We start from the raw sequence: 27,111 nt of genomic DNA on the forward strand, positions 1-27,111 counted from the left end.
TTGTATTTCCAGGTCCTCAGTTTTATCTGCTATGAGATCTGTCGATAGTAAGTGAGCTTTAGTGGACTTGACTTTGTGCCTCTAGTTTTGCAGCTTTTCGTCTCTTCCATAGTTTTTTAGACATTTGTATTAATCTATAATCTCTACCATGAGCCAGGCATATGCTTTGCAGCAAAGGATATATCAATGGTAAACCCCTTAAGGACAGAGGACAGGTTTAACTCATTTTTAAAATCTGCCTCTCCTAGCGCTGTCTTTCCTTGCAGGTGGTTAATGGATGTTTGTTGAGTTAAGCTCACATCCTGCCTTTTTCATACCGTTCACATGAGCCAAACTTAAGCAAAGTCTTTTTTTTTTTTTTTCCAAAAAGGAAACTCCCATCTTTTGCCTTATGTCATGTTTCTTACTATCATGTTCCCATGACCTCTCACCTAATACGGACAAACTTTGTTCAGCTCCCTTTTCTATAGTTCCCAGGCCTTTGCTCCTGAAATGTCTAGAATATCCCTGTCCAATAGAAATATAATTCGGGCGCCTGGGTGGCTCAGTCGTTGAGTGTCTGCCTTCGGCTTAGGTCATGATCCCAGGGTCCTGGGATCGAGCTCCACACTGGGCTCCCTGCTCGGCGGGAAGCCTGCTTCTCCCTCCCCCACTCCCTCTACTTGTGTTCCCTCTCTCGCTGTCTCTGTCAAACAAATAAAATCTTAAAAAAAAAAAATATATATATATATATAATTCAAGCCATGTATCTAATTTTAAAACTTTAGTAGCTACATTTTAAAATGTAAAAAAGAGGGGCACCTGGGTGGCTCAGTCCTTAGGCAACTGGTCCTGGGCTCCCTGCTCAGCAGGGAGCCTGCTTCTCCCTCTCCCTCTGCCTGATGCTCCCCCGCTCGTTCCCTGTCAAATGGATAAATAAAAAAAAATTTTTTTTAAAGATTTTATTTTTTCGACAGAGAGAGACAGCGAGAGAGGGAACACAAGCAGGGGGAGTGGGAGAGGGAGAAGCAGGCTTCCCGCTGAGCAGAGAGCCCGATGCGGGGCTCGATCCCAGGACCCTGGGATCATGACCTGAGCTGAAGGCAGCCGCTTAGCGACTGAGCCACCCAGGTGCCCCTGGATAAATAAAATCTTTAAAAAAATGTAAAAAGAAACAAAAAATACCAATTCGAAGAATCTAAATATGTCCACAATATCATTTCAACAATTAAAAATATTTATATTGTACATTCTTTTATTCATACTGTCTTCAAGATCCAATGTGTATTTTATACCTACAGCATGAGCTGCGTGGGGGCTAATGGCTACCTAATGGACAGCACAGGTACAGAATCTTTGAATTTTTGTGTACTCCCCATGTAAATAATTAGACAAGCCATGAAAGTATTCATCTTACCGGCTCCATCATTAGCAAAGGAGATGATAAATTCAGGTAAGAGAATTTTTTGCTAAGTGACACGTTATTTAGCTTTCTGTTTCTTTTTAAGCTATTCTTGTAAGCTATTAGGATTTTTCATCTTTAGGTAAAATCCATAATTCAGAAACCATCAAGTCTTTTTCTTAATATGCTTGTAAGCAATTCTTTGCTTGTAAGCAGCTCTTGGGGGCTGGAGGGGGGGCATCATTAACCTTCCTTTTCATTTCTTCCTGTGTCACTGGCTCCCTGGGATCTCAGTGATTTTGGGATTTTCTATCTTTTCCCTCTTCTCCTTGAAATGCCATAACTTCTACAACACTGACCCTACACTGTGTTGCCCAGAAACTGGAAATATTTACACTGTTTATCTTAAATTCTTTTTTTAAAAAGATTTTATTTATTTATTTGACAGACAGAGACACAGCGAGAGCAGGAACACAAGCAGGGGGAGTGGGAGAGGGAGAGCAGGCTTCCCGCGGAGCAGGGAGCCCGATGCGGGGCTTGATCCCAGGACCCCGGGATCATGACCTGAAACGAAGGCAGATGCTTTTTTTTTTTTTTAAAGATTTTATTTATTCATTTCAGACACAGAGATACAGAGAGAGAGAGCATGAGCAGGGGGAGAGGCAGAGGGAGAGGGAGAAGTGGGCTCCACGCTGAGCCAGGAGCCTGATGTGGGGCTCGATCCCAGGACCCTGGGATCATGACCTGAGCTGAAGGCAGATGCTTAACCATCTGAGCCACCCAGGCGACCCCCGAAGGCAGATGCTTAACGACTGAGCCACTCGGGCGCCCCTGTTCATCTTAAATTCTTGTGCAAGCATTCTGGCTAGTGGAAGTGGGATTCCATTTATTAGTAAGACTGACATTGCATCATCTGAGACATTTCAGAGTACAGGAGTAGGAAGTTATTTAGTTAAATACGTAAAGCCAGATTTTTTAGCTCACATCCCTAAAACCCATAGGAAACAGTGTGATTGATAAAGATGAGCACACATCTCTTAAATAACTGATTTTTCGCCAAAAATGACAAGTTAGTGAGTAAAGCCAGATTTGGTAGGTAGGTTGAAGAACAAGAGAGGGTTGACTACCAAACCTTGGGCTCATGGGGAGAGAATCCTGTGATATGAACGTATGGAGCATGTTTTAAAACAAAATTTTGGACAGGAATTCAAGTGTGATAAACATGGTGGTCAGAAAAATCATTGGTATGTACCCTGCAGAATAGTCTCCAGAGCCAGGGAGGAGGCCTTTCAGACCAATGTAAAGCCCAGACTAGAGCTCCGAGCTCATTGTCCCCTGTATTACATCTTCCCTGTAAAAAAGTGGAACATGGACATGGGTAAAATAAGCAATAATTAGGAGCATCAAGACATTCAAAGAAAGGGGCGCCTGGGTGGCTCAGTCGTTGAGCGTCTGCCTTCGGCTCAGGTCATGATCCCAGGGTCCTGGGATCGAGCCCCACATCGGGCTCCCTGCTCAGCGGGAAGCCTGCTTCTCCCTCTCCCACTCTCTCTGCTTGTGTTCCCTCTCTCGCTGTGTCTCTCTCTGTCAAATAAATAAAATCTTAAAAAAAAAGAAAAGACATTCAAAGAAACTTAGCTACACTGTAAGCTTCTTCATTTAGACTATGTGGTCTTAACCCCTTTAACTAAATCAGTGCCTAGCACTGACTAGATATTGGTTGAATGAATGAATTACCTAAGAACAGTGAATTGTGGATACGTTGGCTAAGGTCTAAGTGACAGGTTAAATAAAGGAGAAAGATGTTGCAGATTGACTGGATCCTGTTGGCAGGGGCAAAGCTAGAAGCAAGAGGGAATGAATGGGAAGAAACAGGTTCTACAGCTTAAAGAACTCTTGACAAAAGCACAAATGAAGCAGTGAAGAGGCTTAAAAATAAGCAGTTTGAATTTACACTTCCTTATTGCCTACCGGGAGTGCATGTGGGCTCTGTGGGAGAAATGTGAGTGACAACATAGTACTCCAGTTATCCAGTAATCTAAGATATTACAAGTTCAAAGCTTCTGGATCTGTATGCCCAGGAAGTTATGATCCTAATGTTGCCCTGGCTAATCGGCCGTTTTCTCTACACAAAGTACATTGCCAGTTACAGCCCCTATCTTGAAGCTTTGGCATCCCCTTCTTTGTGTTAAAGTTAAATCACAACTCTAACAGCAAAAATTTTATCTTACTCCAAATAGAAAAAAAAAATTCATCTAAATGTTTTAAAACAAGTCTGTAAATATTGAGGTATTCACACACATCAAATAATGCAGTTGTGGATCATAAAAAAGGCTCTACTCATATAAGTGAATGGACCCAGAGCTGTGTCTAACTGGGGCTTTCTTCAAATATTCACTTGCCATTGATTCCATGAGTTGCCAAATTAGAAATAAACTTGTCCCCATTGGTACCTCATGAATTCCTTTCTTAAATATAAAGTGATTTATGACTTTCTTTAAGCTTTACTTCTAGCAGGTTCCTCAGAATCAGCTTAACTCCTGGTAAGCTCTGGATCTTCATTAATGCTAGTTCAGTTTGGGAAGTTGTTTCAGTCTTTGGATGTCTTCAGTGTAAAACCATTACTTTTAACTTTATTTTGTAAAAATCATTATCTGATTATTTTCCAAGTATACTTGGGTTAACAAAATGCAGCAGAGGGGTGTGCCTCTTAGTGGCTGAACAGACCACTTTTTACATTCCTTAGAAATAAGATATGGCTCAGTATTTTAAATCATAGCAACAGTTGATAAGAAAAACAGCAAAAAAGTAATCATTTCCATATGGAAAGAAAAGGAAGAAACCAGTGAAGCTGTGAACTGTCATTTTTCCATATAAAAATAAATCACCACTGGTAGATTTGGCAGAAGGGGCAAATGTTCCTATTTGTTTCCCATTTGACATTTGTTAATACACTGCATGTGACATGTTTTATTGAAATACACAATTACCCTCAAACTCAGTTGCCAATTTCCAAGTGTGTTTTGTTCTGAGTGAAACCCACATCTGTATGTTCAATTTCATCAAGGACGGTATTTCCTTGGTGGTAATTTTCTCAACTTTGTGAAATTTTAGTGAAAACTTACCCCTTTTACTGACAAGCATAACATCTTTCACGCTAGCTAAATACCTATAAGTAATCTGAAAGCACTAGTCGAATAAAGTCACTTTCTGCTTTTACATTTCAAGATCTAAAAGAAAAACTGACCCAATTTTCTGATGCCTAGAAAATTTTAAGAAAAGCATTTACTTCCTTACTTTTGTACTTAAGCATGATATACATTTATTAACAAAATCTGATATTTATTTTTAAATAGCTGCTTAAAGTGGAAAATCTTACTGTTACAGAAGAAAATATTTAAAAGTTCATAATCTAGCATTTGACAATAGCTCCCTCTTGTGGTTCAAAGCATCCACTTCAATTAAATGCATAACCGCAATCTCTGTTTCAAATTGTGCTGTAAAAGTTTAGCTGGTATTTAGTGAATCCTTTTTGGAATAAAGAAGGGAAGACTTCCGGAGTCCCGAGATCAACCCCCATATCAGGCTCCCTGCTCAGTGGGATGCCTGCCTTTCCCTCTGTCCCTCCCCCATGCTCTCTCTCAAATAAATAAAGTCTTTAAAAAAAAAAAAAGGGAAGACTTAGAAACATGGGGACAGAACAGAATATTCCCTTTTTTGGATACTTCCAGAGTTTCAACATTTCAGCAAAGTGTTTCCAAATTTTTTTATGGAAGCACCAGTTTCTTTCTTACAAATGAAAATACCAAGTAGATGTTTTCATTGAAAACATGATGTTCTCGGTTTAAAAGGTTTTCCTCCTTTTCTGTGGTCATAATATGCCAAAGGAAACAGCATTTGACTTTGTTAGTTTAACAGGTAGAGATTTGAAAACCGTACAGAGAAAGGACTATTGAAAATATTTTAGCCCAAAAATGACTTAAAGTCCTTTTTTTCCTTTGTTCGAGATCAGACGTTGCAGTAACTGGCAACAACCTGTTCTAACAATGTGAAACTGTCCAAAAAGTCCTCTTCTTCAATTCCAAATTTTGTGTACTGATGAATGTAGGCTCTGGTGAAAGAAACAGCAAATGTAAAATAAAAAATCTCAGGCAAATGAGTAACTCTTAAAATCAAACAATAAATAGGACTTTCCTAGCTCATGAATATTTGAGGATGGCAGAATCTCTTAAATGTCTTATATTTGCTTCAATGTTAATTCCAAAGATTAGCAAACTCTGAAAGTTTATGTCAAGCTCCCTGTCTTTTTAGTGTTCAAGAGAGTGACAATAAGAAGCACATAGGAAAAAGCAGCATGTTCAGATTTGGTTATTGAACCCAGCACATATTCAACACTATACAGAGATGACTGGGTTCAGTATCAACTCTAGAAAGTGCCTGAGAATTTTTACCTAAGCCTTGAAACTGCAGAAACACATTAATCCAGTTCTAGGAATGAAGTGAAGTCTACCAAGTATTTTTCAGACAACATGTAATTTGCACTTAGGCCAGGTGGTTCTTTGAATATCTCATACCCCCAAAATGTTCTGAGGCAGGAGAAATCATGTTAAAAAGAATGTCAAGGACAGACATGGATTAAACTGAGGTAATAAGGGCTGCTGCCATTTAATGGGAAAGGGAAGAGAACAATATCAGGAAAGGACAGAGTTCACAGTCCCGGGAGTGGGAGCTTATGGAATGGCCACGTGCAGGATGGGGGGCCCTTGGGAATCCTGACTAATCACAGTAGAGGTCTTGCCCATTGATATGGGAATTTTGCTTTGACATTAAGTAATTGTGGCCGAGGTCAGGAAATCTGATAACACATTTCTTAGCAGATGGAGTTGAACTTGCAATATTTCTTGCTGAACAAGATCAGGATCTCTTCCATTCTTTCAAGGGTCTTATTTTGGAAAACTATTTTATTGTCCCAGCCTTATAATGAAATTTCTACTTTCATTTCATTTCATCTAGAAATGACTAGTCAATAATAGGACTGTAGTAGGTAATTTTACATGATTATCACATTTAATCCTCACCACATATCCTCAGTGTAGACCCACCGTGCAGATAAGAAAATGACACCTGAAGTAACATGACCCAGTTTCATACCTACAGTGGTAGCCATGCTTACTCCAGGCTACAGGTTGAATGTTTGTGTTCCCCGAAATTGGTACATTGAAATCCTAACCCCCAAGATGATGGTATTAGGAGGCGAGATTCGGTCACAAGGGTGGAGCCCTCATGAATGGGATCAGTGCCCTTTTAAAAGGGGCCCATGAAAGGTTCTTTGCCCCTTCGGCCATTTGAGGACACAAGGAAAAGAAACCACCTCTGAACCAGGAAGTAGGTCAACATTAGACATCAAATCTGCCGACACCTTCACCTTGGGACTTCCTAGTCTCCAGAACTCCTGAGAAATAAATTTTGTTTATAAGATACCCAGTCTGGACTATTTTTGTTACAGCAAACCAAACAGACTAAAACATTCCAAGTCCTGCCTTGTGTTTTAAGATATTATCTGCCTAAGGTTAGAAAGGTTTGTAGATTTATTTTTTACTTACTTTGAAGCAAACATATTCCAGGCTTTGCCCACAATCGTATCAAGTGGTTTTAGTAAGAACTGGCTATTGCTGACCAAAGCTGCAGACTTCTCATATTTGCTAAAGGCTCGCTGGGTTTTCCACACATTGAAAGCATTAATAGGCTCTAACCAAGAAGTATAGAGGGCTGAATCTTTAAATCCTCCTAGAGTAAAACAACACAAGCCATTGTTTACATCATAAATCATTAATTTTGGAAACAAATTAATAAACATATTTTCTTATTCATTTCACCAGAAGTCTCCTTTTGTTTTGCCTTTTAAAACTAGCTTTATGGGCACCTGGGTGGCTCAGTCGGTTAAGCATCTGCTTTCATCTCAAGTCATGATCCCAGGGTCCTGGGATGAGTCCCGCATGAGGCTCCCTACTCAGTGGGGAGTCTGCATCTCCCTCTGCCCCTCCCCCTGCTCGTGCATGCTCTTTCTCTCTCTCTCTCACAAAAATAAATAAATAAAAATCTTTAAAACTAGCTTTATATTGCTTTTGCATAGATGATCCATATTCATTGTAAAAAAAATAATTCACACCATTCAGAAAAGTATTACGAAGAAAATTTAATGGATGAAAGACCTAAATGGGGGACAGGAAACCATCAAAATCCTAGAGAAGAACACAGGCAACAACCTCTTTGACCTTGTCCATAGCAACTTCTTACTAGATATGTCTCTGGAGGCAAGGGACACAAAAGCAAAAATGAACTATTGGGATTTTATCAAGACAAAAAGTCTGCACAGCGAAGGAAACAATCAACGAAACTAAAAGGCAACCTTCAGAATGGGAGAAGATATTTGCAAATAACATATCTGATAAAGGGTTAATACCCAAAATCTATAAAGAACTAACCAAACTCAACACCCAAAAAACAAATAATCCAGTTAAGAAATGGGCAGAAGACATGAATAGACATTTTTCCAAAGAAGACATCCAGATGGCCAACAGACACCTGAAAAGATGCTCAACATCACTCATCATCAGGGAAATACAAATCAAAACTACAATGAGATACCACCTCACACCAGTCAGAATGGCTAAAATTAACAACCCGGGAAATAACAGGTGTTGGTGAGGATGTGGAGAAAGGGGAACCCTCTTAACACTGTTGGTGGGAATGCAAACTGGTGCAGCCACTCTGGAAAACAGTATGGAAGTTCCTCAAAAAGTTAAAAATAGAGCTACCCTTGGACCTAGTAATTGCACTAGTAGGCATTTACCCAAAGGATACAAAAATACTGATTCAGAGGGACACATGCACCCCGATGTTTATAGCAGCATTATCAACAATGGCCAAATTATGGAAAGAGCCCAAATGTCCATTGACTGTGAATGGATAAAGAAGTTGTGGTAGACAGGGGCGCCTGGGTGGTTCAGTTGGTTGAGTGTCTGACTCTTGATGTCCACTTGGGTCATGATCTTGGGGTCCTGGGATTGAGCCTTGCATCAGGCTCCCCACTCAGTGGGGAGTGTGCTTGAGGATTTCTTTCCCTCTCCCTGTACCCCTCCCCCAGTTCGTGTTCTCACTCTCTCACTCACGGAAATAAAGAAATAAAATCCTAAAAAAAAAAGAAGTTGTGGTATACATATACAATGGAATATTACTCTGCCATAAAACAGAATGAAATCTTGTCATTTCCAACAACATGAATGGAGCTAGAGTGTATTATGCTACATGAAATAAGTCAGTGAGAGAAAGACAAATACCATATGATTTTACTCATGTGGAATTTAAGAAACAAAATGGACATAGGGGAAAAAAGAGAGGGAGGCAAACCATAAAACAGACTCTTAACTACAGAGAACAAACTGGCAGTTGCTGGAGGGAAGGTCGGCGGGGGATGGGTTAAAAGGGTGATGGGTAAAGGAGGGCACCTGTGATGCGCACTGCGTGCTGTGTGTCACTGATGAGTCACTAAATCCTACACCTGAAACTAGTATTACACTATATGTTAACTGGAATTTATTTATTTATTTTTTAAAGATTTTATTTCTTTATTTGACAGAGAGAGACACAGCGAGAGAGGGAACACAAGCAGGGGGAGTGGGAGAGGGAGAAGCAGGCTTCCTGCGGAGCAGGGAGCCCGATGCGGGGCTCGATCCCAGGACTCTGGGATCATGACCTGAGCTGAAGGCAGACGCTTAACGACTGAGCCACCCAGGTGCCCCAACTAACTGGAATTTAAATAAAAACTTGAAACAAACAAACAAACAAAAATTTAAAAGTCAACTAACATCTGAAATGTTACCACCCAGAGAAGACCATGAACATTTTGCTGACCTTCTTGTGTCTGTAATTTTACAAAAACGCTGTTCCATAATCTGTTTTCATTCACCTCTTTTCCATGTCAATAAATATCACTCATAAAGTTTTATTATATGAGAATACCATAATTTAACATATTTCCTACTGTTGAGCATTAGGTTGTTTCTGCATTTTTGTGTGAAAGATATTGTAGTGAATATCTTTGCAAGAACACCTCTCTGTATGTATGTCATTTGCTGCGGATACATTTTTGGAAGTTTGATTACTTTATATATACTCTTATTAATTCTCTTAATTTAAAATCTAAAATAAAGAATATGAAGAAAATGTTCTAAGGTGGGAGAAAGTATACCATTTGACAGACTTGAAATGATCCCTTTTAATTACCACTTTCTTATCAAAGGTGTACTACAGGAACTAGATTTGTTTTTTTCTTTCTTTCTTTCTTTCTCTTTCTTTCTTTCTTTCTTTCTTTCTTTCTTTCTTTCTTTCTTTCTTTCTTTCTTTCTTTCTTTCTTTCTTTCTTTCTTTCTTTCTTTCTTTCTTTCTTTCATTCATTCAAGATTTTATTTATTTGTCAGAGGAGAGAGAAAGAGAGAGAGAGCACAAGCAGGGGGGTCAGAAGGCAGAGGGAGAAGCAGGCTCCCTGCTGAGCAAGGAGCCCAATGTGGGACTGGTTTTCTTTATATCACAGCTAGAAGCAGCCAATTTGATACTGCTAAAATTATCAAATAAGGAGTACCTGGGTGGCTCAGTTGGTTGGGCATCCGACTTGGTTTTGGCTCAGGTCGTGATCTCATGGGTCGTCGGATCAAGGCCCTTGTCAGGCTCTGCGTTCAGCAGAGTTGGCTTGAGATTCTCTCCCTCTGTCCCTCCCCCCGCTCGCGCATGCACTCTCTCTCTCTAAAATAAATAAATAGATCTCTAAAAAAATAAAACCATCGAATAAAGATAAGACAAACTTGGAGATTTTCCATAAAAATACAAAGCTGACAGGTTACTGCTCTTCAAACTTCCTGAAAGTTTTATATCAAAATGCTTGTCACAGAGACCACTAGTTATGCTACATGACCTATTCTCCCCTTCTTCTTTAGTAAGAGAACCCCCAAATTTTAACTGTGCTCATGGCCACTCTTGCAGCTAGGGGTAGCACAGGAGTCAGCCCCAATCAAAGGTAATATAAACACTCGTATGGTGTGCAACCCTAGGAGGAGGCGGGCGGCACGCTCATTCCTATGTGATTTGGTGGTGAAGCTCAAACATGTCTTGCACTACGAGGGGGAAGCTCTAAGGTGAGGACAATAAGAACAGCAAAGTTCAGAAGAAAGAATTAAACCTGTATCTTGTTTCAGTCACTTCTATTTTTGGTGTCTGGTCACATACTAACTGATACAATGGTTACATTTTGCTACTAAAACACAAAATTATGATTTTCCTTTCTTTAAAAATAAATTCAGGGACTTCCCTTTTAAAAACAAAAAATGTGTTACCATGTAGATGTGCAAAATGTACATATTAATTTCATCTTAACTTCTGCTTACCCAGATCCGCACTGTGCACATCTTTCCCACGAAGGATGACCAAGTTGGCAATGGACATGTTAAAATGAAGCCCCCTGTTGAGAGACGCTTTACCCAGAGTAGGAAGTCCTGATAAAGGAGGCCGTACCTGCCAATCAATACCTACCAAAGGAAAAGAAGCAAGAGATTTTAAAAATAGCTCTGAGCAAGAAGAGAAAAACATACTACAGTATGTATATTTTACATAAATTTTTATTTGATAAGTAAAAGTTGCTTTTTCTACTAAATATTTAAAAATTCTTATCTGGTTGACCTAAAGTGATTCAAACTACTCAATCCTGAGAAAGGCATGAAATATTCTTCATAGAGTATTAAAGGATGGTGGTATATGCATACAATGGGTTTCTCCTCACCAGTAAAAAGAAACTACTGATACACATAACAAACAACGGGATAAATCTCAAAAGCATTATGCTAAGTGAAACAAGCTTGACTCAAAAAATTACATACCGTAGGATTCCATTTATAGAACATTCTGGAAAAGGCAAAACCATAGGAATGAAATTCAGATCAGTAGTTGCTAGGGGCTGGAGTGGGGGGCAGAGAGTGCCCACAAAGTATGAAGGAACTTTTTAGGATGATGGAAACACTCTATCTCAATTGTGGTGGAGGTTACACATTATAGAGGTTTGTCCAAATTCATAGAACCATACACCTAAAAAGGGTGAACCTTACTCTATACACCTGTGGGAACAAACAGAATACATACAAAAATGTTAAGGGATGTAGAAACACAAAACAAAAATAGGATTGAAAACTGACTGACCAATCATGTAGAAATATTAAGAAAATACTTTTTTTTAAAGATTTTATTTATGTATTTGACAGAGAGAGACACAGTGAGAGAGGGAACACAAGCAGGGGCAGAGGGAGAGGGAGAAGCAGGCTTCCCACTGAGCAGGGAGCCCGATGCAGGGCTCGATCCCAGGACCCTGGGATCATGACCTGAGCCGAAGGCAGACGCTTAACGACTGAGCCGCCCAGGTGCCCCAAGAAAATACTCTTTTTTTTTTTTTTAGGCTTTTAAATTTTTTATTTTAAGAAAATAAACAGCCAGGAATAGTTTATTTGAAAATACTCTTAATATATACAATGGAATATTACTCAGCTATCAGAAAGGATGAGTACTTACCATTTACATTGTCATGCATGGAACTGGAGGGTATTATGCTGAGCGAAATAAGTCAAGCAGAGAAAGACAATTATCTTATGGTTTCACTCATATGTGGAACATAAGGAATAGTGTGGAGGACCGCAGGGAAAGGGAGGGAAAACTGAATGGGAAGAAATCAGAGAGGGAGACAAACCATGAGAGACTCCGGACTCTGGGGAACAAACAGTTGCTGCAGGGAGGCAGGTGAGGGAATGGGGCAAGTGGGTGAACGATGGACATTAAGGAGGGCACGTGATAGGATGAGCACTGGGTGTTAGACGCACCTGATGAGTTGTTGAACACTACATCTGTAACTAACGATGTACTATGTGTTGGCTAATTGAATTTAAGTTAAAAAAAAAGAAAATACTCTTAAAGTATACATAGGATAGGGATAAAATTCAGCACACAGCAACAGATCGATTTTCAACAAAAATAGAAACAAGAAACCAAAAATTTTGGCATGCTGAACTCAATAATAAGACAAGCCAATTTAAAAATCAGAAAGATGTTTGAACAGAAATTCCACCGAAGAAGATAAACAAATCTAGCAAGCACATGAAAAGATGCTCAACATCACAGTCATTAGGAAAATGCAAACTGAAACCACAAGGAGACCCTACTTAACACCTATTAGAATGGCTATAATCAAAACGACTAACAACGGCAGATGTTGGCAAGGATGTGGAAAAACTGAAACCCTCTTAAACTGTTTGTGGGAATGTAAAATGGTGCAGCCACTTTGGAAAAAGTATAGCAATTTTACAAAACACAGACTTATCCTTTAACCCAGCAATGCCACTTATAGGTATATAATCAAGAGACTGGGGGCACCTGGGTGGCTCAGTCATTAAGCGTCTGCCTTCGGCTTAGGTCATGATCCCAGGGTCCTGGGATCAAGCCCCGCATCGGGCTCCCTGCTTCATGGGAGGCCTGCTTCTCCCTCTCTCTCTGCCTGCTGATCCCCCTGCTTTTTTTTTGCTCTCTCTCTGCCAAATAGATGGAATCTTGAAAAACAAACAAATACAGCTTTTACAGTAGGTCATAAATTTTTAAATATCTTTACTGAGGTGTGATTTATATACTATATGCTTCACCTATGATAAGAGTATAATTCGGTGATGTTTTTAGTAAATTTGCAGAGTTATGCAACCATTATCACAAGCCAGTTTTTTTTTTTTAAGATTGATTTTATTTATTTATTTATTTCTTTGAGAGAGAGAGAGAGAGAGCACAAGCAGGAGGAGTGGCAGAGAGAGAGGAAAAAGTAGGGTCCTGCTCAGCAGGAACACTTAACAGACTGAGTCCCCAGGCCCCCCTAAAAGCTGTATTTGTTAGATAATTCATCACTCTATATTACCTAGAAATAAAAGGTAATCAACATTATGTAAAAGGTTCAAAAATAAACAAATAAAAGTTTCAAAAAGAAAAAAGAAATGAAGCCTTCCAAAGTTAGGCCCTTGAAAAACTAACATATAAAAAATGAAAAGGGGGGGGCGCCTGGGTGGCTGAGACGGTTAAGCGTCTGCCTTCGGCTTAGGTCATGATCCCGGGGCTCTGGGATTGAGCCCCGCATCGGGCTCCCTGCTGGGCAGGGAGTCTGTTTCTCCCTTTCCCTCTGCTGTTCCCCCTGCTTGTGCTCTCTCTCTCTCTCTCTCTCTGTCAAAAATAAATAAAATCTTTAAAAAAAAAATGAAAAGGGAAAAGTTAAGCAAATAAAACTTAAAATGGGAAGAGAAGTAACGAAAAAGGCATTATCAGAAATAAAAATAAGCCCCAGATGGGTTAAAACTTAAATATTAAACATAAAACTATAAAGATACTGGGGAATACTAAAGAATATTTTATATCTGAGGCAAGGCTCAGAATCTATAAAATAGGAAGATATACGGCTCACATAAAAATGGAAAACCTCCATATGGTAAAAAATACGATACAAAAGACAAAAATGATGGAGAGAAATATTTGCAACCCATGTAACAAAAAAGGGATACAAATCCACAATGTTGTATTTCCTTCCATCTAAGACACCACTGATGATAAGAGAAAAAAATGTTGTCAAATTATGTCAATTAAATGATTCATTTAGATCATTAAATTTTATACTTATTGAAAGAGTTCTTTTAGAGTAAATTAGTTTTAGATTTTTAAAAATCATATCATTCTCGAGCATCCATAAAAAATTGCATGTAACAAAATTAATTGGTTAAGGATTTCCTAAAGTGTTTTCACAGTGACTTTCTCACTTTTTGACTCAGCGTTAATGATGCCAATGTTTTTTCACACATTATTGTCCTCTGTCTCTGCACAGCATTGGTGATGCAGCATTCTTTAAGGGAATACATGAAAGACTTAGTCACTGGCTCCTAAACTAGCTTTGCTATCATGTAGAGAACCATCTATGTTTGACTCCTGATTAAGGAATGTTGCTAAACTTGTCTGTTTAGCATGATGACTGCCTCTTCCCTACCCCAGCATAAAACTAAAGGTTTACTTTCTGGAGAGGATATGATTGAGGGTCTCTGGTCAGGAGAGCACAAGGCAGAGTTATGGATAAGGTAAACCAGAGATCTAGTAAAACCCAAAAAAAAATGACCCCTCCCCTCCTCTTTCCCCAGATCACTGGGGCTTTGCCTAACCCTTCACAGCAGAATATCCAACCCAGGAGACAGGCAAAGAGAATATCCAGGGTGACAAGTGTCCTCTGGTTGTTGAGGGCAAAAAGTCTCGATTGAAGCAGGACAGATAGCTTTAGGAGAGGTTTCTTTTTCTTTTCTTTTTTTTAAAGATTTTATTTATTGGACAGAGACACAGTGAGAGAGGGAACACAAGCAGGGGGAGTGGGAGAGGGAGAAGCAGGCTTCCCGTGGAGCAGGGAGCCCGATGCGGGGCTCGATCCCAGGACCCTGGGATCATGACCTGAGCTGAAGGCAGACACCCAACGACTGAGCCACCCAGGCACCCCATCTTTTTCTTTTCTTTCCTTTTCTTTTCTTTCTCTTCCTTTCTTTCCCTCCGTCCCTTCCTTTTAAAAAGAGGTATTTATTTTTATTTCTTTATTTTTTTTAAAGATTTTATTTATTTATTTGAGAGAGAGAATGAGAAAGAGAGAAAGCATGAGAGGGGGGAGGGTCAGAGGGAGAAGCAGACTCCCCACTGAGCAGGGAGCCTGATGTGGGACTTGATCCTGGGACTCCAGGATCATGACCTGAGCCAAAGGCAGTTGCTCAACCGACTGAGCCACCCAGGTGCCCCAAGAGGTATTTATTTTTAGAGAGAATGTGAGTGAGGGTGGGAGGGGCAAAGGTAAAGAATCTCAAGCAGACTCCCCGCTGTGCATGGAGCCCAATTTGGGGCTAGATCTCATGACCCTGACATCTGAGCCGAAATCAAGAGTTGGATGCTTAACCGACTGAACCACCCAGGCACCCCAAGCAGTCAACTCTTGAATTTGGGGTTTTGATATCAAGCCCCGTGTTGCGGGTATAGTTTACTTAAAATAAAATAAATAAAAATAAATAAAATTATAATTTAGCTTGGTTCAGAGAGCCAAGCCAAAAGCCATGAAAAATTATTCGTAGGCCTTACATTGTAATCAAGAAACTGCCAGGATGTGCCCTGCTGAATTAAGGGCCACTGACTCCTATGTGCCTTCTATTTCCCCCTTTCTAAGGAGGCTGTCTACAAGTTATGCTATGCCTGTCTTACCATTTTCTACTGATCAGGGGGTGGGGGGGGAAGTAACTGTACTCAAAGAGCTATAGTCAAACAAACAAAAACAAAAACAAAAAACCCAAAAAACAAAGAGCTATACTCAAAAAATCTCACCTGAGGAGTGTAAATCCATACCTGGACCTGCTTTTAGATGACAAGATTCTGGAATTTAGCCTGATTGCTAAAGGGCTTTGGGAGGGGTTAAGTCCATTCTGCATTATGGGAAGACATGATTCGGTAGGAGACAGAGGGCAGAGAGTGGTAGCCAGCCTCTAAGATGAACCCCTGTGATCCTTCCCTCCTGGTTCTGAGGCCCTTGTGTGGTCCCCTGTCACATGGCATAGGGCTTAATAACCTTAATAACCAGAAAGATGATGTAGAAATGATGGTGTGTGGGTATTTCTGGCTGGCTCAGTCTGTACAGCATGTGACCCTTAATCTCGGGGTTGTGAGCCCCATATTGGGTGTAGAGATTACTTAAATAAAATTAAAACTAAAAAAAAAAAAAAAACGGTGTATGACTTCCAAAGCTAGGTCATAAAAGACATTGTAAGTTCCTCCTAGCTCCCTCTGGTATCACTCATTTCTTCCATTGCTAGGACATGTGGAAACAGATACATGGCTGAAGGTGATATGAACAGGGTCAATCTTCATATGGAGCAGTCTGATAATATATGAAGATTTTTTTTAAAGATTTTATTTATTCATTTGAGAGAGAGAGAGAGAGAGAGAGAGAGAGTGAGAAAGCACAAGCAGGGGGAGTGGCAGGCAGAGGGAGAAGGAGAAGCAGGCTCCTCGCTGAGCTGCGAGCCTGACATGGGGTTTGATCCCAGGCCAGGACCTGGAAGTCATGCCCTGAGCCAAAGGCAGACACTTAACCATCTGAGCCACCCAGACACGTGCATATATATATATATATATATATATATACACACACATATATATGAAGATTTTTAAAGCTATTTGTCTCAACCTGGTGACATAAATATATTTATTCATATATACTCATATATATGAAAATATTTATATGTTCAAAGCTGTATCTATTACTGTGAAAAAATGTTGACACTCAAGATTCTGCATGGGAAAATGACTAAGCAAACTGTGGTTTATTGACCTAAGAGAGCTAAGAGCAGCACGTCTTATACTATATCCTGAGGAACACTGTGTTCCTTGAGATGTTAACAGGTATTACTAGAAAAACAGGTACTGAGGCCAAAACATTTGGTAAGCATTCCTTTAAGATGTAACCTTTCTATTTATCTCCAGATCTCAGGAACTATGATCTACAATCCATAAGGTATCACTGGTACGTAAATGTAGAGGAAATCCATCCACTTTCATAGTATTGAAACCTGTCATTGTTATTTGTGATAAAATATATGCTGCTCAAATAATCACTAATAGTAGTGATTTCCAGTTAAACATGACAGACTGAACATACCAGTCTACTGTCCCTCTCTCCCAAAATCTCACTAACAAGACAATCACAGGGACATTTTTAAAAGGCATAAACAAGAAAACAGGGAAGGGAAGAGAAGATCATGGGAACACCACTTTGGAAGCTGGCAAGCCAATGAACCAGGGGTGGTTGACTTAGCAACCAGGGAAAGCTGATACTTCTGCCCCCAGCGGAGGTCCTGGAAACAGACCAGGACTTCTGAAAGAGGGGAAAACGAGAGCATTAGTTAAAAACCTGAGCGCGGAGTGGGGAGAGCCTGAGATGTCCTCACTCCCGGCAGCAGAGGGTGTGCCCCGCTTCGCCCTAGAAGCCGTCTGCTCAGGAAAGGCTAACCCAGGGAGGCTCGGGCCGCCACGCTGGGCCCTGCGTTCCAGGCTCGAAAGATACAGCAGTAAACAAAACAGAGAGAAATCTCTGCCCTTCTAAAGCTTACATTCTCCTGAAATAATGGAGGATCCACACTAAGGAATTCCAGAATGTTAGAGACAAAGAGGAAATCCTAAAAGATTCAAGAGAGAACAAAACAGGATTAGGAATCAGATTGACGTGGGACTTCACAGCACCACTGGAAGCTGGAAGGTAACAGAACAATGCCTTCAAAATTCTGAGCAAAAATGACTCCCCACCCTCAGATCCTATACCTGAGCAAACTATCAATCAAATGTAAGGGCAGAATAATGACATTTATATAGCTTTAAATTTTTTTTTTTTACCTTCCCTGTACTTTTTCTTCAGAAGCTCCTGGAGAGTGCGGTCTATCAATATGAGGGAATAAACCAAAAAAAAAAAAAAAAGGAAGATGTGAAATCTAGGAAATCAGATAGAACACAGAATGAGGCAGAGATGTCAGTGCTGGCTGCTCGTCAAGCCGACAGCAACCAGGGCAGCAACAAGAGAATGAGGTCTCCAAAAGGGACATTTCCAAGCAGACAGTGAAAGTAAGAGAAACCCATCAGGTATGATGGGTTTGAACATGTGGAGAAGGGATCTATTTTTATGGAAAAATTTAGGGATAGATGAGTGATAGGCACACAGAATACTGACCAAGTAAGTATAATTTTTGTAAAGTAGTCTCTACACCCAGTGTGGGGTTCGAACATGAGTTGCATGCTCTACCGACTGAGCCAGACAAGTAAGTGTCTTACACCCCAAATAAGTGTAATTATCCACCAGAGGAAGAAAAAATTAACTGTACACGAAATAAGATTTAATCTATGTATACAGTATGTGGCTCAACTGTAAATAATATCTACCTATCAAAAGTAATATAAACACTGAAAACTAATTCAAAAGTATGTTATAACCATAAAATATAAAATAAGTAACAGTATAAGCAAGATACTTAGAATTATGGAGGGGAATTCCAGAAAAAAACAGCTAAAAACATGGGGGCGACTGGGTGGCTCAGGCGTTAAGCGTCTGCCTTCGGCTCAGGTCATGGTCCCAGGGTCCTGGGATTGAGCCCCACGTTGGGCTCCCTGCTCAGCGGGAAGCCTGCTTCTCCCTCTCCCACTCCCCCTGCTTGTGTTCCCTCTCGCTGTCAAATAAATAAAATCTTTAAAAAAAAAAAAACAGCTAAAAACATTGAAAGTAGTTTCATTGGGGCAGGGGGAGGTGCAGGACAGGGAACTGCTCTTTTCCTTGTTATAAATTCCTAGTGGACAATTACTTGGCTTAAAAAAAAAAAAACCTGAGATATAACTTACATACAATGCAATGTATGGATAGAAGTATACACTTAGATGAATTTTGACTATTTGCTTTTTTTTTTTTTAGGATTCATTAACATTTAATGGACAGGCAGAACATGCTCTACAGAACCTGGATAAACTGAAGAAGGCTTAATATCAGCAGGTTTGACTATTTGATTTTTTTAAAAACTATGTGCATATATCACTCTGATAAAAATAAAATGAAATAGCGGCAGCTGGTGTGCGACTCTTGATCTCGGGTTAGTGACTTTGAGTCCCACGCTGGGTGTAGAGATTACTAAAAATAAATAAATAAATAAATAACCTTAAAAAAAAAATGTCACGCTCCTCCGAAATTTTTTTTCATTTTTGGGAAATGAAACTGTGAAGTGATTAAGGAACCCTCCTGGGATGTCCTGGTGAGTTTCTCTAGGAGCCTCCCTGACCAGAAGAAGGTACCATTATTTCAACTGGCCAAGCAAGTTTAAATTGAGAATTCTAGTACAGGTACTTTTCCCAGCTTGTGGCCTGCATATTTTTAAAATACCCTTTACCTTCTTCCATTTTTGAATTAGAAATGAGCATCTGTCTCAGATGTTTGAGGAGGCCAGCCCAAGTAAATGTGCTGTATGCCAGTGAGTTCTCAGACATTTGAGGAATGTTACGAATACCCAGCATCTTGAATTCAGGATGGGGAACTAAATTCTCCATTAAGTCTCCTGTAAAGAAAAAAAAAATCTGAACTAAACTTTTAAATTCCATTACGTTTCCATTGGCCCATACACAACTGTGGTTTGATGGTTTTAGGGGCCAAACATGTTTTCTCCTCCAAGGCCAGAATTGCTTAAATTTAAAAACATAAATAGAAAAATAGAATTTCAGAGACAATGTCTATTTCAGATCACATATTTTGGCACCTATTTTAGCACGAGTGAGAAAAGACACTTTGCCAAAAAGGAAACAAGAATTTAGAAGCTAAGAAACTGGAAACATGAATGAAATATTTAGCTATACCCCAGGAAAATAAAGTAAGCATGAGAGCAGCTATGCTTTTATCATCATTTTATATTCACTAAACATTCCTTTAAAAATTTTCGTAGATCTGTTATTTATTTTACCTGGTTAAATGGTAATCAGAACCTTTTAAATCAAACTCTACTAGGAAAAAAAGACAAGATCAGTGATTCCTGAAGACAGGAATATGCCTATCTTTAGAAACTTGTATTTGTAATGAAACAGGATTATGGAGAAAGGCTAATTTGTTTTGCATTCAGAGCTGTTTTGTATATTTATAGAAAAAACTAGAGGAGAGAGAAAAATATATTACTATAACAGCATGAAATGTAAATTTTATAACAGTACAAACCCATATCGTATGTCCTGAGGAAAAGAACAGATTTTGACAGAAACATCTACGAAGTGCTGCACAAATTGGTCTTATGGCTAATGGAGTTTCCTCTAAACATAAAAACCCTTTTCTGCAAAATACCTAGAGCTGAATTCTATTGCACAGCATAAATAAACAAATAACAGTCAACAGACATAGCCTGAGCACTAATACAGGAATTATTGTCACAGTCTACTTTTCCCTCCAGCCTTCTTGTTCATCCACTCTCATTTTAACCATTCTGGGACCTGTTGAGACCCCTATTTTGGACTGAAGGTTTGTTCCCCCCTCAAATTCGTACACTGAAATCCTAACCCCCGAGGTGATGGTATGGTAAGGGTGGAGCCCTCCTGAATGGGATTAGTGTCCTTATAAAAGGGGCCCTACCAAGCTCTCTAGCCCTTCCTGCTGTGTGAGGACATGGTGAGAAGGCAGCCATCTGAGAACCAGGAAGCAGGCCCTGACCAGACACTACTACTGGTGCCTCGCTCTTGGACTTCCCAGCCTCCAGAACCACGAGAAATAAATTTCTGTTGTTTATAAGTCACCTAGTATACAGCACTTTTGTTATAGCAGCCTAAATGGACTAAGACTAACTAACCCATGGACTTCCTGACTTCTCAGTCCATTAGTCTTCCCCTTGCTTCACTTCTCTCCAAACCAGCTACTTGCCCTTTTCTCTTCACCAGATCTTTCTAGTAAAAACCCAGTCTTAGACTATCCTCCTCATGTTCTCTGTGCCTGTCAGAGCACAGATGTAGCAAGTCGCCCCATCTCACAGATGGGACCCCACAGAATTTAGATGCCAAACTGCTGCCCACTAATGCTGATGCTTTGTCGTAAAGATGCCATCTCCTCAAACACTTGAGTGGAACCATGTGGATATCTGAGGTCATCTAGTGCAGACTCTGGAACATGGCAGTCATACCTGAGAAACGGCATGGAGGCCAATGTGGCTGGAAGAGAGTGAGTAGCAGGATATAAGGTCAACAAAGCAGTGGGAAACCAGACAGAGCAAAGCCTTACATGTGACTCCAAGGAGTTTGGCTTTAACTCTGGGTGAGACGGGAAACCCCTTGAAGGTTCTGAGTAGGAGAGTAACAGGATCTAACAGGATTTAACCTTTTAGACAAGTAAAGTCAGAGTTCAGTCTGGCTGCTATACTTAAGGAAAGGCTGTGGGTTGGCAAAGGTTGAAGTGGGAAGACCAGGTTAGCTGCCCTCCAGCCAACTCCTCACATGACATTTCCATTACGATATGGCAAAAGCACCTCACGCTCAACACATCTAAGATCCACCTCTTTCCTTGCCCTGTACTGTGACCCACAAACCACATCCTTTTTCAGCGTTCCCAGCGCTCGTGAACAGCACTACAATTTATACTGTAATGCAAACCAGGGCCTCATGAATTCTGCTCTATACCTCCCTTTCTGTCATTTTCCAGATCCAATCCATCACCTAGTCCTGTGCACTTTACCCCACCCCCAGTTGCTTTCAAATCCATCCTCATTAGCTCCATTTGTTTAGTCCCCTTTAGCAAGGACCTATTATATGAGAGGCACTGTTCTGAGGACAGGGGACATGGTGGTGAGCAAGGCCTTGCCTTCACAGAGCCTCTATTCGGGTGGTTGGAAACAAAGAATAAAAATGGTAATAAGTGAACAAAAACAATGTCAGAGAGTGATAAGTGCTGGGAAGAGAACAAATGGGATGATATTATAGACACTCACTCCTCAAATAGGATCATCATGGAAGGCCATTTTAAGGAGGTAACAGCGACCTGAGACTGGGAAGATGAATGGGAAATGGCCAGGAGAATATTCCTGATAGAGGGAATAGGAAGTTGATGAGGACAGCAAGAACAGACCTCCTGGTGAGAATGAGCTGGGCTGTATGATGAGTACAGAGGCCCCCGAGGCTGTGCCCCTGAACGGGAAGAATGGCAGGAAAGAAGGGAACCTGGAAGACAGAAGCTGGATCACATACAATTGAGGCAATGGTAGACTTCACTGTAAGAAAGCTGGACCTAAGATTTTAGAATCTTTTTTTTTTTTTCCCCTGTAGGCTCCATGGAGCCCTGGACCTAAGATTTTAAAACTGAGCAACTGAGGGAGTGAGAAAGAAACAAGCTTCTGGGAGAAAGCTGTTTCTGACACATTATGTTTGGGATGTCGGTGAAATGTGTACATACAGATGTCATACATGAAGGCTTCTGGACATAGAAATCTGGAGCTAAGGGAATTGGTCAGAGTTGGAGATAAACCAGCAGGCTGGAGAATACAGATGGTGTTTAGAGCCATGAAAGTGGGCCAGTTATCAGGGAGAGGGTCCAAGACCAGCATTTAGAGCTTGGGAGAGGAGCCGAAAGAGGAGAAAAGAAGGAAATAAAAGGAGTAGTCACTGAGATAGAAGGAAAATCAGGAGAGGGCTGTCACAAAAGACAAAGAGAAGATTTGGAAGACCAAAGGTCAGCCATGCCAAATTCTACTGACAGGTTGATGGAAACGAGCAAAGTGTCCACTGAATTTGGCAATGTGGACATACTTGTGACTTGTAAAAAGCAATTTCAGAAAAGTGGGGGGTGGATCAACTAGAGCAGAGTGGGCTGAAGAGTAAAGAGATGAAGAGGAGCGGAGGACAACAAGGGCAGACACCCTTGCGTTGTTCTAAAGAATAACAGAGAAATAGGTTCAGTCACTAGAGGTGAGGTCAAAGGAGGGTATTTTCAGTGTGAGAGATGCAGAGTTGTTAATGGCAGTAATCCAGGAAAGAAGCATGGAGGACAAGAGATGAGTGAGGAATTAAGTCCCTGAGAAAGGAGAGGAATTGGGACCCAGAAGCCAAGTGAGAGATCGGCCTTTAATAGGAGCAGGACACTTCTCCCACTGTAATACCAGGTGAAGTGCAAAGGTGAGTCCAGACAGTACAGTAAGGTTTGCAAACGTGGTGGGGGAGTCAAGAGAGCTCCTGTGTGACTAAGTGCCTTTATTTTCTCAGTGAGGTCCAGTGAGGAATCACTAGACAAGCCTGCAGACTCAACCTCCAATCAGCTATCCATAGGCAGTCCAGTGGATTTTTCAAAAGTAAAAGTGATTATGTCACTAACCTGCTTAAAATTGTTCAGCAGTTTTCCCTGTTTCTTTGGGTGATGAGGAAGGCCTCTAAACAGCTTACAAGGACCTGCAAGTCCTGCCCCTGCTCACCACGTTAACCTCAGGTTTCAGGCTGCCCCCACCCCCTTCTCTGCACTCCAGCGCCACTGGATTTCTCTCTTTTGATGTGCCACGCTTCCCTCTGCTGCAAGGCCTTTGCTCGTGCTATTCCCTCTGCACGTGCCACTATCTCCTCCCTCCCTTGGCTAAGTCATGTCCAAGTCCTTATCCAGCTCTCGGCTCAAGTGTTATTTCCTCAGGGCAGCCTTCTCTGCCCCTGCAGCCTAAGTCTGATTCCTTAGTGACACATTCTCCTGAAACTGTACTTCGTTCCTTCAGAGCACTTCACTCAGTTTTGTTTTTTTTTTTTAAGATTTTATTTATTTATTTGACAGAGAGAGACACAGTGAGAGAGGGAACACAAGCAGGGGGAGTGGGAGAGGGAGAAGCAGGCTTCCCGCGGAGCAGGGAGCCCGATGTGGGGCTCGATCCCAGGACCCTGGGATCATGACCTGAGCCAAAGGCAGACGCTCAATGACTGAGCCACCCAGGCGCCCCACTCAGTTTTTAATTATATGTTCTTGGTGTAATTTATTTGTTTAATGTCTCTCCTTCCCATTTCACAGTGAACACAATGTCTGCATTGGCTCCCACTGGATTCCCGACATTTAGCATAGTGACTGGCACATAGCAGGAAGTCAATAAATATTGGTTGAGTGAACAGATGTGCAACATGGTAAGTGCTATGACATGCAGAGAAATTAACAAGATACAGGTCTCCAAGGAAGCTGCAAATGAGTGGGACTACGTAATATGCACATGACAGAATCCCTTTCTAAGGAAATGCATGGTATTAGTGACAGTGGTAACATCTGGGAAAGGGTGAGGAGGACACTAACTTTTGATTGCATACTCTTTTGCACTGTTTTTTTTTGTTGTTTTTTTTTTACAGATTTATTTATTTGACAGAGAGACACAGCGAGAGAGGGAACACAAGCAGGGGGAGTGGGCAGAGGGAGAAGCAGGCTTCCCGCCGAGCAGGGAGCCTGATGCGGGGCTCGATCCCAGAACCCTGGGATCATGACCTGAGCCAAAGGCAGATACTCAATGACTGAGCCACCCAGGTGCCCCCGCTTTTGCACTCTTTGAATAGGGGTGTGTGTGTGTGCTACTTTTTTTAATTTTTAAATTTTTTTTAGAAGATTTTATACATTCATTTGAGAGGGACAGCATGAACGAGAGAGCACAAGTAGGGAGATCAAGAGCAGGGAGAGCAGCAGAGGGAGAGGGAGAAGCAGACTCCCTGCTGATCAGGGAGCCCAATGCAGGACTCGATCCCAGGACACTGAGATCATGACCCAAGCTGAAGGCAGATGCTCAACTGACTGCAAGCACCCATGTTACTTTTAAAGTTGTTTTTTTTTTTTTAAGATTTAATTTATTTGTCAGAGGAAAGGGCGCACAAGCAGGGGGAGCATCAGGCAGAGGGAGAAGCAGGCTCCCTGCTGAGCAAGGAGCCTGATGTGGGACTCGATCCTAGCACCCTGGGATCATGACTTGAGCCGAAGGTATACACTTAACTGACTGAGCCACCCAGATGTCCCTACCTGTTACTGTTAAAGGTAAGCAAACACACCTAAAGAAATAATAAAAGTAAAAAATATTAGGTAACATAAAAGAGACAGAGAATGCCTTAAAGTTTAGAGAAAAGAAGGCTATTTTATTTTATTTATTTATTTTTTAAACTTTTTATTTATTTATTCATGAGAGACAAAGAGAGAGAGAGAGAGAGGCAGAGGGAGAAGCAGGCTCCCAAGGAGCAGGGAGCCCGATGCGGGACTCGATCCCAGGACCCCGGGATCATGACCTGAGCTGAAGGCAGATGCTTAACCATCTGAGACACCCAGGCGCCCGAGGACTATTTTAGATAAAGGCCTCAGTAGGAAAGCTTTATAGAAAAATTATCACTTGAATTGGACACTGAAGGATGAGTTAAGGTTTCAGTAGAGGTGAAGAAGGGAAGGAGGAAGCAGTTACTAAGGAGAAGGAACACTGAGCAAAGGGATCAGGGCTGGAAAGTACCAGACTGAAGGAAGACAGTGGAGACAGGATGAAAAGTAGGTGGGGATCCATGCAGAGGAGGCGGGAGGTAATGAAGCTAGAAAGTTAGGGTTCAGGGCATAATGTGGAGGCCAGGATAAGGAATTCTGACAAATGTGGCCAGAGGATGAACAGGAGAGTACAAGAATTAGACCTGTGCATTAGGAAGGCTCTTTTGCAGTCAGTGTGCAAGATGGACTGCAGGGGTAAGAGACAGGCAACAGGAAGGAATGCAGGGTTAGGACCACCTTAAGACAGGAATGTCAACTTGATGTAAGCTCTGTTTTTATGAGAGAGAGAGAGAGAGAGAGAGAGAGAGAAAATAGAAAGAGGCTAGTTTACTTTGTATTTAGGGAAAGTATGCAGTATTAGTTGAGAGATACTGACACCGTGAACCAATGTCAGACAGACAGAGAAGGAGGGGGAAGAATGCAGGCAGATGGCAGAGATGGCACCAATAGGTCTGAACACACTGATGAGATATGAGGACCGTGGGAGAAATCCAGGTGTTAGAAATTAAGGAAGAGGGAGCTGGAGAGAGAGGGAAGGAAAAAAAGATGGATCCATTCAGAACAATCTAAATTTAAAGAAGCAGAAGGCAATTAAGAGAATTGGGATGGGCAACTATTTGGGAAGGAGATTAGGACTGAGGAGGGTATAGATTATGGAGTTATTTGCATCTAGATGGTTTGAATTGATAAGGCACCACGTGACAAGCTGAAAAAAGAATGATGGATTTCTTTATAGGGTGATGAGAATGATGGTTGTACAACTCTGTGAATATGCTAAAAATGGAATCGTATACTTTAAATGAGTGAATTGTATGGTATGTGAATTACATGTCAAAGTTGCTGTTAAAAAAAAAAAAGAAGAGGGGCACCTGGGTGGCTCAGTTGGTTAAGCAACTGCCTTCAGCTCAGGTCATGATCCTGGAGTCCCAGGATCGAGTCCCACATCGGGCTTCCTGCTCAGCAGGGAGTCTGCTTCTCCCTCTGACCCTCTTCCCTCTCGTGCTTTCTATCTCTCATTCTCTCTCTCTCTCTGAAATAAATAAATAAAATCTTTAAAAAAAAAAAAAAAAAAAGAAGAGACAGGATCCTGATGAATGGAGTCAGTGGGTATCACCACTCTTCAGAAATTTAGTAACTTCTCAAAACTTCAATAAGACAGTTGGAGAGTGAGGTAGCTCTTTAGGAAGTTTTTGAGAGGAGGGAAAACTGAGTGTATCCTCAGACAGAGAGGAAGAGCCAGTGGGGAGTAACTTTGAGACTTTCAGAACATAAGACTTTCCTACAAATTACACAGAAGAGGACAAATACCTAATGGATTTCTTCTGTAGTGACATGAGCCTTCCACAGAATACGTAGGCTGGAACACGCTTCCCAACTGATGTGCAAGGGCTTGGTTTATATCACTAAAGGAGATCTGCTTGATGTTCATCAGTTTCGCACAGATCTTATGAAGAGCATCATTTTCATGAACAAGGAGGGCATCTGAAGATCGGTACAAGTGAGAAAGAGTCAAAATGGAGTTGTAGTTCTGGACAATAACCTGGAGAGAAAAAGGTCAGAAAAAAAGAAAGGCAAGGAAAAA

At 41.0% G+C, this 27,111-nt stretch overlaps 1 protein-coding gene across 3 annotated transcripts in view; it reads right to left on the bottom strand.

The window, feature by feature from the left end:
- Positions 1 to 4,659: 4,659 nt before the first annotated feature.
- TUBD1 (tubulin delta 1) overlaps positions 4,660 to 27,111 on the bottom strand; it is a 28,693-nt gene continuing 6,241 nt past the window's right edge. Inside the window, exons 5-9 of one of the 3 annotated variants that reach the window (XM_028109348.2) lie at positions 26,838 to 27,069; positions 19,435 to 19,599; positions 10,822 to 10,962; positions 6,985 to 7,168; positions 4,661 to 5,492 (exon numbers count right to left, since the gene is read on the bottom strand). In XM_028109348.2, coding sequence (XP_027965149.1) covers positions 5,390 to 5,492; positions 6,985 to 7,168; positions 10,822 to 10,962; positions 19,435 to 19,599; positions 26,838 to 27,069 — 825 coding nt within the window. In that variant the 3' untranslated portion in view covers positions 4,661 to 5,389. Of the gene's footprint in view, positions 5,493 to 6,984; positions 7,169 to 10,821; positions 10,963 to 19,434; positions 19,600 to 26,837; positions 27,070 to 27,111 lie in introns of all 3 variants that reach the window. The other 2 variants (XM_028109347.2, XM_028109350.2) reach the window with 2 other exon arrangements.

This window comes from Eumetopias jubatus, unplaced genomic scaffold, assembly GCF_037043125.1.
Source record: "Eumetopias jubatus isolate StellerSeaLion01/CBP00866 unplaced genomic scaffold, mEumJub1_p1.0 scaffold_10, whole genome shotgun sequence".
Lineage (NCBI taxonomy): Eukaryota > Metazoa > Chordata > Mammalia > Carnivora > Otariidae > Eumetopias > Eumetopias jubatus.